Source organism: Ceratotherium simum, chromosome 28, assembly GCF_057802395.1.
Source record: "Ceratotherium simum simum isolate JZ-2026a chromosome 28, ASM5780239v1, whole genome shotgun sequence".
Lineage (NCBI taxonomy): Eukaryota > Metazoa > Chordata > Mammalia > Perissodactyla > Rhinocerotidae > Ceratotherium > Ceratotherium simum.
This window is the reverse complement of record NC_141927.1, coordinates 22,408,540-22,422,364: the sequence shown is the minus strand read 5'-3', so window position 1 is coordinate 22,422,364 and position 13,825 is coordinate 22,408,540. Positions and strand designations below refer to the sequence as shown.

Genomic DNA, 13,825 nt, shown 5'->3' with positions numbered 1-13,825 from the left:
AGATGATAAAGAATATAGAACGTAACTAATGGTAGTCTGGGAAGAAAGAATAAAAACAACTAAAATTTCTATCTTGGAAAAGTGGAAGAACGACACTGCCATTACAAAGGGTAACTTAATAAGAAGGAATGCTAGTTTCTCTTATTCTTTCAACACATTTATAATTGCTCACCCACTATATACCAGGGTAACAGGTGCTGGGTATAGAGGGATAGACGAGAGAGACGAGACTCAGCCATACGGAGCTCACATTTTATTAGAGAAGACATATGATAAACAAATAAGCAAATGTATATAGGAAACAATTTCATGTAGTGGTAAGTACTATGAGGAAGTTAAAGCAAATATAGAGAGATAGAGAGAGATGGGGGATAAGATTGGGAATGGAGGAGGGAGAAATTATCTCTAAAAAAGGTGATTTGGAGTGGAGCCAAGAAGCAGTGGCGATCTAAGAGGAGAACATTTAAAGAGAGAGAGGAGGAGTCTGGTGCACATTACGGGCAACAAGAAGTGAAACTAGCACTTCCTTCTTATTGACATGCACTTTTTTAATGGCACCTCCATTCTTCCAGATTTCTAAGTCAGACAGAGGAAATACCAGAAGGAAAATTAGAAAATAAAGGCAGATAAGTAGATGAGTGCTAGACCAAGTAGGAGTTTAGATGTTATTCCAAGTCCGATGGGAAGATATTGGAATGGAATGGAAGGTAAGTAATATCTAAAAGCTAGTGTAAAAATATATATGATGTATATATTAATTTAAAATTCAGTAAGATTTAACTCAACTTGTTTTACTACCAAGAACTGAAGAAGAATTTGACAAATTCATTGCTATTTTGGAGAGTTCAAAGACCTTTCTAATTAATAGTATAATCAAGTAAGAAGTAAGAAAGAATCTGAAAGTTTTGAAGAACAAAATTAACAAGCTTGATTTATGGACAAGTAGAGAACTTTGTGCCTTACAGAAAATTTGTCTTCACACATGTGAGATATTTTGAACAATGACTTATTAGACTTGAAGAGAGATTTCATTTTTATCACTTTCTGTTCAAAGGATATCAGGACACTGTTATCTTACCGTGACTTGACATGATCTCGAGATTCCTTCCTTTGGAGATTTGTAGTAAATGTATGTTCAAAAACTATTTTAAACCTTAGGATTTCGAATACCAAATCTCTGCGTATATCAGTACATTTTAATATATCATTTTCTGGAGGAATGAGAAGATATTTTACCTTGAATTAAAGTGATATTTTTCAATGTCTGAGAATGTTCCCAATCTTTCAGTCTGAGATCATTAGTGATGTTATTCAATACTTTCACTTCTCTTTTTATTTCCTGTTCCAAATGCACGTATTTTTCTTTCACAGACACAATTTCTGCTGATGCATTGTACACACGTTCCTCTAATATACTCATCTCCTGTGAAACATAAGCAAGCATCCGCAATTCCTGTTATACACATAATTATCAAATATGTATATTTAAGAAGCCCTGGAAGCCAAGTTTTTAAAAAACATATATTATAGGAATGTTATGGAATAACAATACAGAAATTAGAGAACTGTTTTAAAATAGTAATTGTTTGATTTTGAAGCATTTCCTCTTTTGACTGAATGGCTGAATTGTCACATCCTCTGTCAAAAAAAATTAGTTGAATATATCTAAGGTGTGCTTCTATTCCCAAATATAGATGTCAAAATACTACAAATAAAATAAAATAACTTATATGGTTTTTAATTTATCTGAAGTGAAATTTCTTTATACTGTCCTTAAAGTAGCAACATATACCAATTCTGTGAATTCTATAATTTGTATATTAAGTTGTTTTATAGCAATAACAAAGTTTAATGTCATAATTCTCAGTGGTAATGAACATTAAGGATAGCTTTTCATATTCAATAAAATCTCATTAGCATGTTAACAATATTTTACTTTCAATTTTTATTACTTCTGTATTTGAGGTTTCGTTATGATTTTGTGTTTTCAAATACATTTGTATTTTGTGTATATTTACATACATACATGCATATATATAGAGTGTGAACAAGAGAGATCATACTACATTCTGGAATATGCTTTTATTTCTCACTCGATAATATATTAAGGATAATAACCTATTTAATACTTAGAGACTGTCTTATTTTCAATAATTTAGTGGAGTTATATCATATTATTTTTCATAATTTAAGATTCCTATTGATAGAATTTTGATCTGAACTTTTTTTACAACTTTAAACAGTGCTGCAATGAACACTATCATATATATTTTTTTTACATATTTATACAAATGCTTCTATATGACAGCTTCCTGGAAGTGGATCTTATCAAAGGGACTAAATATTAAAATTTTTGCTCAATACTGCCACACTGCCCTTCAAATATATGGTAGCATTTTTTTAATCTTACTAATTGTGTATCAGTGCCTACTTTTTGCACCCAAATTCTGGGTACCAGCAACACATTTTAGTTTGCAGAATAAGAGTAGACGCATAATAAATCATTTTTACTTAATTTGCTTTTCAAGTTATGATGAAGTTAAGCATCCAGTCATCAAGTTTTTGACAATATTTTTATATGTTACTTTTTTCCTTTCAAGTCTTTTGCTTGGTTTTCCTTTGGGTGTTGGTCTTTCTCTTTCTGATGTACCAAACCTTCTCATCTACTCTGGAATGTTTTCTGTGTCTCTTCTACTTTTATTGCATCCTCTGTCTTCATGGTATGTTCTACCCTTATCTAAGGACTTCTATGTTTAACTGTTTGATAGAGTCTCATAGAAATAAACCAGCAGTGTATTGTTCCTTAACCCAGGTATGGAGAGAAAATTACACTTTCCTCGACTGGACTGGACAAGTTGAGGTGAGAGGGTCAAGACAGTCAGGGTGTACAACCTCTGAAAAGAAATGAACCTATATCCAGATTTGTCTCTTCAATGGCACTATACTCAAGCAGAGAGACTTATCAGTTTTCACTGCTCTAACTTAGCCTTCCCCGCATTGAAAACTTTGTTCTAGATCAGAATATCTCTACCCTTTACCTCCTCATTCCCTGACTATTTGGCATTTTCTATGCGATATGGTACAAAGGTGGAATAATGAGCACGGATGCTCGTAGAGCACAGCAACATGATAAATATGCTCGACTTACTTTAAGTGGCTACAAATTGCTGCAGATATGTCACGTAGCTCCAGATGTCCCCAGAGCTGAGGTCAGGGGACTAGCTGGTGATTTTGCCACCTAAAACCCAGGAATCGCCCTTGTTTTTCCTACCTAAAGCTGAGGCTGCCTTTTTATTCCCTTCTTTGAAAACTGCATATGGTGCTCATGTTAACCAGATTTCACTTGAATAATTTCTATTGGGAAGAGGGAAAGTGCATTTGATTTTTTACAAAAGTTCTTTAGAGCATCCACACACAGATTCCACACGCTACCATCAGTTGCACTGCTGGAAACAGGCATTTAATTGTGCAGTCTTACAGTCCTTTCTATGCACAATGGAGACGATAAATTCTACCTCTTTTATTTTGTGCCAGTGTTCTTCTTTTTTCTTTCAAATTAATGCTTGGTCTGTCCTTCACAAGTATTTTGCTGTTATCACTTATAAGCCTTTTCCTCAAACAGCATTTACTGATTCAGGCGTTCATTTAATTTACTTACTCCTGAATTGGAATAAAGATTTGAAGATGTATAAAATTGTTTAAGCAACGGGGTGAGAGTCTGAATATTGTTTTCGGTGAGCAAATGTGTACATCCACACACACATAAATACACACACACACATATACACTAGCACTGACCTGGTTTCTAAATCTCTACAAGTGACTATTGCCTTTAAAAAAAAATCAGCTTTGAAAAAAAAAATTAGCTTTGGAAGTTCCTCTATTCCCTTGTACCTCCATTTCTAACACTGGGACCCTTTCAAAACATAAGTGCAATCTATCCAACGCAAACAGCTCACTGAGCACCAGATTTTTATTATTTCCATTAACTATCACTTCAAACATGTTCAGGATTTATTGACTTCCAAATGGTTTCCAATTTGGTTTCAACTCCTTATTTATGTGGATTCATAGATATTCTATAGTCTCTGCTGGATTGGGGCCATTACCAACATCAAGTATATCCTTGTTCTTCCATCATGTCCATCTTCTCTCTCTCCTCAGCCTTCTCACTGCTCCCCCATTCCTGTTTCTACATAAGGTAATACTTCCTCTCTGTTCCTCTCTCCTTCCAACTTCATCACTTTCTACTCCTATAACTGACATTTTATTTTCCTCTGTCTCCTTTATTCCTCAATCCTATGGACAGTTTCTTCTTTGTACATTTTCTCTAACCCCTCCATAGCCCGAGTCCTTGCATATTCCAATAGCATTTGATATGCTTAGATACTGATTAACCATATGGGAAACACTAACGGTCAGATTTTGGAAGATGTGACATGCAATGGAAGCAGAATATTAAGGTTGTTATTGGGATGAGATTCACCAACACAGTCCATATTTAAACAGCAACGCCATGGTCTTCTGACCCTTTAAGATAAGGACCGTGTAAAAATTCAAAAGTTCTGAGTGATAGCACCTTACAAATAATAAATATGTAGAATATTCTTTCTTGACCTGTTTAGTCTCTTCTTTAGTCAATAATTTAGGTGGTTTTCATCTGAAGTTTTATCTTTAGAGGCTTCTCGCTTTCTATTAGTGACATCCATTTTTAAAAATCACTACTGTGTGATATTGTATCTGTACAGAAAACAACATCATTTAATTAAGCATGGGTCTATTCAAGTAAAATCTACTACAAAGATGCCAGCATTGCTTAGCTAATGGGGGAAATTTTGTAGGTTTCACTTTAATTATGACCTTAAGTCTTAGATATTTTGTAATACAAAGATTATTTTTTCACATGAGTTATGAAGTTTTAGTCATATGCTTATTTTTCATGGAAAGGAACAATTATAATTACTCAACAACAAAAAATAATACAATTTTGAAATAAATTACTTGCCTCTTAATTTCTTTCTCATCAATACAAATAATCCAGAGAGTTGGCCACAGAATAGTCTAGAGCAGAGGTGAGAAAATTACGATCCATGGGCCAAAGTCTGTTTGGTTTTTCTTTTTGTTTTTCTTTTGGTGAGGGAGTGGCCCTGAGCTAACATCTGTTGCCTATCTTTTTTTTGCTTGAGGAAGACTGTCCCTGAGCTAACATCTATGTCAATATTCCTCTCCTTTGTATGTGGGGCACCACCACAGCATGGCTTGACGAGTGGTGTGCAGGTCTGCGCCCAGGATCCAGACCCACAAACCCCAGGCTGCCGAAGTGGAGCACACAATACCAACCACTATGCCACCCAGCTGGCTCCCAAAGTCTGTTTTTGTAAATAAGGATTAATTGGATCATAGCTTCACTCATTTGTCTACATATTGTCTACAGCTGCTTTTGTGCTACAATGGCAGAGGTGAGTAGTTGTGACAGAGACCATGTGGTCCCAAAAGCCTAAAATGTTTACATCTGGCCCTTTTCAAATAAATTTTTGCTGACAACTAGTCTAGATTATGTCTTGCTCTCTTGTCTTGTGCATTTGATCCTATGATGATATGTATATGTTATTCAAAATTTGTTGTTTAATAATAGTTATTTTTACAGATAAAAAAGTATGCATATTTCTTGGGAGTAACAAAATAAACTATTTTAAAATTTAGATTTTGTAGGTTACCCATGTAAATTAGGTTTCTATTCCTTTGATGATGAAGAAATTTGAGGTCTGTTGTAAATTTACAAATATAGAGTACCTATGTCACCAGATACACTAACATAATCTAAAAGTTATAATTGGTTTAGAGAGTCTTAAAAGGCACTCTAACAGGATTTATAAAATTAAAATACCTTTAAAAAGTATATATCCAATGGAAAAAAACTCCCCCTTTTCTGGAAATCTGGAGAAAGTACTAGGTAAATCCACTCGAAAACTTCTGGTAAGATTGCCAGGGAATCAGGGTAAGTAGGATGATATTAAAACAGGGTTTGCAACTTTTATTTTCCTGGACTGTCTGAGGAGATAGGATCTAGACGGATTCAATCTCAGCATGAGATCTTCCAATACAAACACTCTTACCTCTTGGTGTTTAAGTGTATCCTCTTGGACTTTGCCTTTCACTGTTTCAATATTGAGCTGCAAATCAAGCAATGTGGTATTCAGACTTATTAATGACTTGGAGATTTCATCGATTGCATTTCCATGTTCCTGGACTGAGGAAACTAAGGTACTTAGCTGGAGAAGAACATCATTAAATCTTTCATCAGTCATCACACTGAAATTTTGGAAATGCTCTGAATCTATGAAATCAGCTTTTGTGTCTGAAATATATTGGATTCTCTTCTCCATGTTGCTCATGTGTTCCATAACAACTTCTTGAAATCGCATTTCATCTTCACTGTCATTTCCTTTTCCAGTGAGACTTTGAAATACAGCATTTGCGTTAGTTGAATCGACTGTGCAATTCTTCATCTCCCACTTCAGGAGCTGAGCTGCGTATTTAAGTAAAAACAAACAGAGTCATGGCCTATGTCCTTAAATGCATACACCATTCCATTTCGTATCATTCCATTCCATACCTTTCAGTCTATTCCATTCTAACATCATGAATGCTTTCCTAAATCAGGTATTTATTTTAAATATGCAGTGTATGAACCACACTAGGCATATTGCTGAGAGGGAAACAAGTCTCCTTTTCTCACTTTACCTTAGAATTTATTCCAGAATTAAGTCAATCTTTCTGAATTGCTACTTAGATGAATCTTCTGGGCCATTGCATTTGGCTTCGACAGTAAGAGTAAATTCTAAACATTATTAAGTGCATTGTATCCTACTCCTCTGGTCTGTTATTAGGATAAAATGAGATAATACTTAACACAATGTCTGAAGTAAGCACGTTGACTATGTTAGTGATTATGAAGATGAATGATGATGATGGCAAAAACAATGTGCAGTAAAAGTAGAAGAATTAATGTTATCTACTGTATCCACTGTATGAATAAATTGTTGGTTCATCTCACTGATCTTATCACTAAGCTACTAGAGGATTGTCATTTTCAGTTTACACAGGACTAATTTGTAGATGGTGAAGCAGAAAATTGAACAAATAATTGTTTTTATTTTAAAAATATTGTTTTTATAAGACTCCTCTTTACTTACTATAAAATATATATTCACAGCAGATAATTTAGAAAAGTAATAATAAGGATAGATAATAAGGAAAAATAATTTGCCATTAATCTCACTGTTCTGAGTTAAATGCTAACATTTTGGCGTATGCATATCAAATCAGCTGTTTCCACTATCATATTATTATTACAAAAGCAAGGTTATATTTTATATAAAATCTGAAAACTACTTTTTAATTACTACTACCTCATAAAGACTTTTGCATATTAATATTGTTTCACAAAAATAATTTAAATTACTACATTGTATTTTATGTATAGATCTACCAGATGTATTTAACAAAATCCATACATTTAGTTTGCCTGTCTCCACTGATATAGTCAATGTTTTGTTGAACAATCTTGTGAGTAATTATTTCCTAAAGAAAAAAATTTTAATAAATGGTGTTTTGGGGACATACAGAGATGCTGATATGTATTTCCAAATGAGCATATGTTCTCTAAACAAGCTAATTATCCTTCAAAAAATCAAAAGCATAAACATTAACTTTGCAGATAAAAATATGTAATTATACACAATGAAGAAAATGTCAAACACTATTTTATCACTAATCTGTGATGGTTAAGATTTCATTGTTTTTTCATCTCTCTCTCTACCCATCTATATTCTTTATAACTTTTATTTACATACATATCAGTCTCTCATTCATATTAGTTTGAATGCATAAGACTTTCCCTATTTGACCATTATCAAGCAATGAGAAGAGTAATTTTATATGATTTAAAAATACATCTATATAGGGCCGGCCCCGTGGCTTGGCGGTTAAGTGCGTGCGCTCCGCTGCCGGCGGCCCGGGTTCGGATCCCGGGTGCGCGCCGAGGCACCACTCCTCCGGCCATGCTGGGGCCGCGTCCCACATGCAGCAACTAGAAGGATGTGCAGCTATGACAGACAACTATGTACTGGGGCTTTGGGGGAAAAATAAATAAATAAAATCTTAAAAATACATCTATATAAACAGCTATCTGATCTGTTAGTTTTCTTCAGACCAATGATATGGCAATAATACCAGCTTTATAGGTTTTCGAGAATTAAAGGAGATAATGCATGAAAAACATTTAGCTCCACCCTGACTGAGCTCAGGGTACCCCTTATATAAATGAGAGCTTGGCGTTTAGACAGGCACCAGCTGCCTGATTCTAGAATCTCGCTCCACTCCTCAATTATTAGCTGGGTTACTCTGGGCAAGTTACTTATCTTCTCGTTTAGCTTTCCTCAAAGATCTAAAAGTAATAACTACCTCAGTAGTAGTGCTGAGCATGAATGAGGTAAGGCATGTAAATCTCAAAGCACGCAGATGGCACATATGAAAACTTTATTCAACTTTAAGTGCCCTATTCATGGAAGATACTATCTTAGTTACAGCGCACACTGTCTTCACCACATTTACTTAAAGAAGCTGTTTGATGATGGTTGCTATTGTAGCTATTATTAGAGTAAGAATAAGAGTTGAATTATATATGCAATGAAATCCCAATTTTATTTTATTTATTTATTTTTTTTGGTGAGGAAGATGGGCCCTGAGCCAACATCTGCCAATCTTCCTCTGTTTTTTTTGCTGAGGAAGACAGGCTCTGGGCTAACATCCGTGCCCATCTTCCTCCACTTTATATGGGATGCTGCCACAGCATGGCCTGACAAGCGGTGCATCAGTGCGCGCCCAGGATCCGAACCGGCGAACCCCGGGCCACCACAGTGGAGAGCGCACACTTAACCGCTTGTGCCACCGGGCCGGCCCCATGAAATCCTAATTTTAAAAAACACATTATATCATATTTCCCTAGTTGCATTCTCTTTACAATTAGCTTATTTGAATTAATAAAATATGTGTGACTATATTTTGATGTGATCCACAACAGAGGCCATATTGAGTATGTATTATCTTATACTTAATTTATCAAGAAAGTGAACAAAAAAGCAAATGTTTTAGTTGAATCTCATCACATTTAATAAATTAAATATGGGGAGCAAGTTTTGGATGGACAGGCTCAATCATGCATTCATTAATTCTATGATTTACTTATTAAGCAACTACTATGTATAAAGCAAACTTTGAGCAACTCTGAGAATATAAAATTGACTGGGAATGGATTTTGATTTTAACAATCAGAAACCCAAACTAACAAGTTTTACAAAATTATTTCAAAGTCCCTTAAAAACTATCCTTTTATGAGGATTACTGCATTTTGGGGTAGCAGTTAAGAATCCATGTTCTAGAGTAGAACTGCCTGGGTTAGTACTTCTTGTTCTTTCCTTTATAAGCTGCTACGTTGGGCAAGTTAATCTGTCAATGCTTCTGTTTCACTATCTGTATAAATGGGATATGTTTAAATAATTAAATGAGCTAATTAATATATGTAGAGTGCTTAAATCATTTCTTGGCACATAAGCATTTGATAACTTTCTTTTTTGTTATTATTAATATTTTGGATTTGATATCTGTGACTTATGCATTTGTATGCCCAATTTTGATAACTAGGGGGAATTAATATTCTATAACATAAAAAATTGGTGGGAAGTTGCATGTTCCGATGAGCACAGCTGTCTCTGTGCTTTATTTTATTAGGCATATTGATCTAATAACTCAACCATATAGTTTCTTTCACCGGACACAATTTGTATTTCACGTGGGTAAAGCAACTCTTTTTCACTGTATGGGAAGAAAAGACCTGATTTGACGAAATTGTTGTGTGACCAAGGGTTTTTATTCGACATCAAGTTCATCATGAGTTGACAATAAAAGCTACATCTTACTTATAGACTTAAAAACACATTGCTTGTTTTCCTAAATCCTGAATGAAAACTAATTTAAACTTATATTCGTTAAAAATGTTTAACTCTTTATGCCAGAGTTCATATTTTCAAATGTTCATTTCTTTCATTATCATCAGAAACATGGTATTTCATGACTTTTCTGTTTCACGTTTGTAAGCACACAAACTTTTATGGCTTGTGCAAAGACCGAGGCAGTGAGTTACATTTGATTTTACAGATCACATTTATTCTTTCATGTTGGAATATCTTCTACTACCAAAAAATTACTATATTTTGAGCTAAAGAATCTTCAGTATTTCAGTAACAATTTATATACATTATTCCTAGATTATATTTTATTGTCCAGAGACAGTTTATGTTGTTATACTATGACAGTGATCTGGTAGCTTCTTCAAGAAAAGGTATCATATGGAGTAGAATTTACTAAGAAATTAAGAGATAAATTAATTAAGAAATATCTTTGAATGTATAAGACACTTAAAATTTAAATAGAGTTTTATACACAACATTTTATTGTATCCACTGATTCTTATTTGCAAAAGCAGAGTAATTTCTTTCATTTTAGGGATATATTTTGTCTATAATTTTTTGTTGTCAAGTAGAGATATGTATTTCATTTAGTTCCTTTTGGAAAATATTCTCATCTACAACTTAATTAAAGTTGTAAATGGATTGTCAATTGTTTATTATTCAAGTATTATAGACACAGTGAGATCTGTTCCAAATTCTGGTGAATTTGGGTACTAATGTGAACTTATAAGATTTGAGCATTTTTAGCTTCTTGTCCAATCTTAATAGGTACCTGTTGTAGTTTTAGGAAACAAAACTACTTCATATCAATCACTGTAAACTCTAGAACAAATGTGTTGACTTAGTAGTATTTTTTAATAGCCTAGAGACTTTGAACTTCGTTGGAACCCTGAATTGTTTTCAGACTTCTGTCTGCATTCTACGCGGGCCTCTTAGAAAGAAGTTGTACTCCCTGGGGTTGGCTCGGCAGGCTACAGTTTGTATAAAAGTAATGAAATTTACCCCAATTCTAACTGGCTTATAGCTAATAATCCCAAACAATGAAGCATCCTTCAGTTATGCATTTCAAACTACAGATAAACGTATACACAAACAACATACAGATAGCCTCAGTTGATCAAGAAGTTAACTGTTTAATGACAGACACATCAGATGGCTGTGGTTGGTTTGGTTGGTTGATTGGTTTAGTTTGTTGTCATTAGTTTTTTTGTTTTTGCTTGTTTTTAGTGGTCAAAATAGGAGTTAATTTTTACCTATGGAAAATATTTTCCTGGCTAAAACTATGACAACTCTTGTTTTGTTTTTTTATTGGCCAACCATATTTTGTTATTAAAACCCAATTACACCGGGAGATAGTAGACCATAGAGGTTAGGAATCAAGAGTCATGGGTGGCAAGTCCAGCTCCACTACTGAGCAGTCTCAGTTTCCTTTTGTGGATAACGAGGATAAGTATATGTCTACTCATGGGTAATTGTAATGACGTCTCACGATAATCTGTGGAAAGTTTATAGCCCAGTGCCTGAACATAGTAAATACTCAAAACTGGTGGCATTGTTACAACTGTTGTTGTTTTATTGTCATTTCTTTCCTAGCAGAATTTTGGCTGTCTTGGAATATTCCTTTAGGTTTCCTCCTAGCAGGGAGGTTTGACGTTGTATTTAGGAGCATTTTCTTGTTAAGCTGATCAGTATGCACATAAAAGTGTATCTTACTCCCAGTCTCTCTCTGGTGAGAGCGTATGTCCAGATATTTTGCCAGTCAGAGAGAAGAGGAGAGCTACAAAGCATATAGATTCAAATGCCAATCAACTCCATCAAAAATGCTATTGAGGACAATGGTATTTATGGATTTGCTTGAGGTACACACAAGCCATCCACTTCTGTGGAAGCCTTCAAATCTATCCCCAATTCGAGCCAGACTCTCCAAAGAAATATGTACCTGGAAAATAGGTTGAGCCCATGTAAAGTGTCCTTTTTAATATTTTTCTTTGAAAGGATGCTATCAGGTTATTTTTAGAAATATTTTAAATAATAGCCTTATGAAATGTGACTGTACAAATTATAAGGATATTACTGAGTTGCAGTCCATTATTTCGCAAGGTCTCCTCTTTTTGAAGACTTACAGGAATATTTCTTTCCATATTTCTTTCAATACTAAGAGTAGAAAAGCTTTTCCTGAACAACTGGCTTGTGTTTATATTTTAGACATTGTTAATGAAAACGGTCATGGTTTTATCTTCACATTGGCAACTAGAATATTTATCATGAAATTTGTGATCCACCACTAGAAGTATAGAGGACTTCAGAGGATAACATATTTTTGAAATGGTCTAATCTTTTCCATCTTACCTTCACATATCTATATTTTTATCTTAATCTTTCATTTTCTATTCTATTTCTTTTTCTTCTATTTTTTTCACATAATAACTTTGCAGAATCTATTTTTTCATTCAATAAATTTGAGGGACACTTTGTGATATGAAGTTTCCCTTATGAATCTCCCACATACAAAAAACTGAATGCTTCTTTTTGCTTCTACAATAACTACTTCACAGGATGAGTGGCAGAGTTTCAGAACTCTAGAATACTGTACCTGCCACCATTCCGATGATAGGTATGAGAACTACAAACACAAGGAGATAGAGGGCAATCAGTGCAGTTTTGAAGGACTTCAGTTTCTCTTGAAGGGCAGGGCCATTTTTAGGATCTAAAAAAAAAACAAAATCCCAACCTACAGTTAGAAAACTTACTCTTCTTATTTTATTAAAATTTTTATAATCTCCAATTATATTGTTATTACCAAGCCTATTGGAATAAAAAAGAAATAAAAAAAATAGGTCCTTGTTTATTCAGTAGGAAGGAAAAGGGATAGTCACAGAAAAAGCTAATACAGGTATCGCTATGGACATTTGATTTACTTATCTAAACTTCATGACAAAGTTACTACCCTCTGCAAGTTGTATTGTCTCATTTTGTGGTATATAGTTGGTAACTTTTAATATCGATACATATGCAAATATAAACTTTATTCTTCTCTTTCATATTGGAATATATTCTGGGCGAAAATAAAATTCCTCAAATAACTATATAATTATGATTTTTTTCAGATTTTAAATCAGATAAAAGAATCATTTATTTTCAATAGTAATTGTGCAAATTTTCTTTTCCAATTCCATCTCAGTAATTTTGCATTTGGATACATCTTATGATTTGAACATGACGTAAAAAAAAGAAAAAATGAAATAAAATTATTCACATTTTGAGTAAACTTTAGAATGGATCAATGAAGCCCATTCCCTGGATATTTCAGAACATATTAATATTGTAGCATTATTCATTTATATTCAACACTGATTCACATAATGGGATGCTAACTGTGGAAAAGATAACTCGATGTAGAGGGGAATCTTAGTAGAAGAGGAAGACATTTCTCTCATTAGATGAATAAAACATCAGTTAAAATCTTCTTTCCTACCACCATTGCTTTTATTGCTCAATAAAGATGTAAATTTTGTTTTCAGGTTTTAAACTCCTAAATTAAACACAAAGGTTTAGACATTGTTTGATAATGGGATTGAAAAGGAGAGGAAATTTTTAAGAAGAAAACAAAAAGAAAATAAAGGAAAGAAAAGATCTAAACAAAACCAAAAAGAACAACCCACAATATAAGCAAGATGGAATATTCCATCCGCCAGGTTGATTAAGCCTGAAACCCACGAGTCATCTTCTCCCTTATCTGCAATTTACAGTAAGTTCTCAGTATTCTGCCTTTTAATTAGTTCTCAAAAGTTTCT

At 33.8% G+C, this 13,825-nt stretch overlaps 1 protein-coding gene across 2 annotated transcripts in view; it reads right to left on the bottom strand.

Annotated features, from left to right (window-relative positions):
* MSR1 (macrophage scavenger receptor 1) overlaps window positions 1-13,825 on the bottom strand; it is a 79,415-nt gene that overhangs the window by 49,866 nt on the left and 15,724 nt on the right. For both annotated transcript variants that reach the window (XM_014786305.2, XM_087418452.1), the window contains 3 exons: window positions 12,625-12,738; window positions 6,117-6,529; window positions 1,237-1,423 (listed from right to left, as the gene is read on the bottom strand). In XM_014786305.2, coding sequence (XP_014641791.1) covers window positions 1,237-1,423; window positions 6,117-6,529; window positions 12,625-12,738 — 714 coding nt within the window. The remainder of the gene's footprint in view (window positions 1-1,236; window positions 1,424-6,116; window positions 6,530-12,624; window positions 12,739-13,825) is intronic.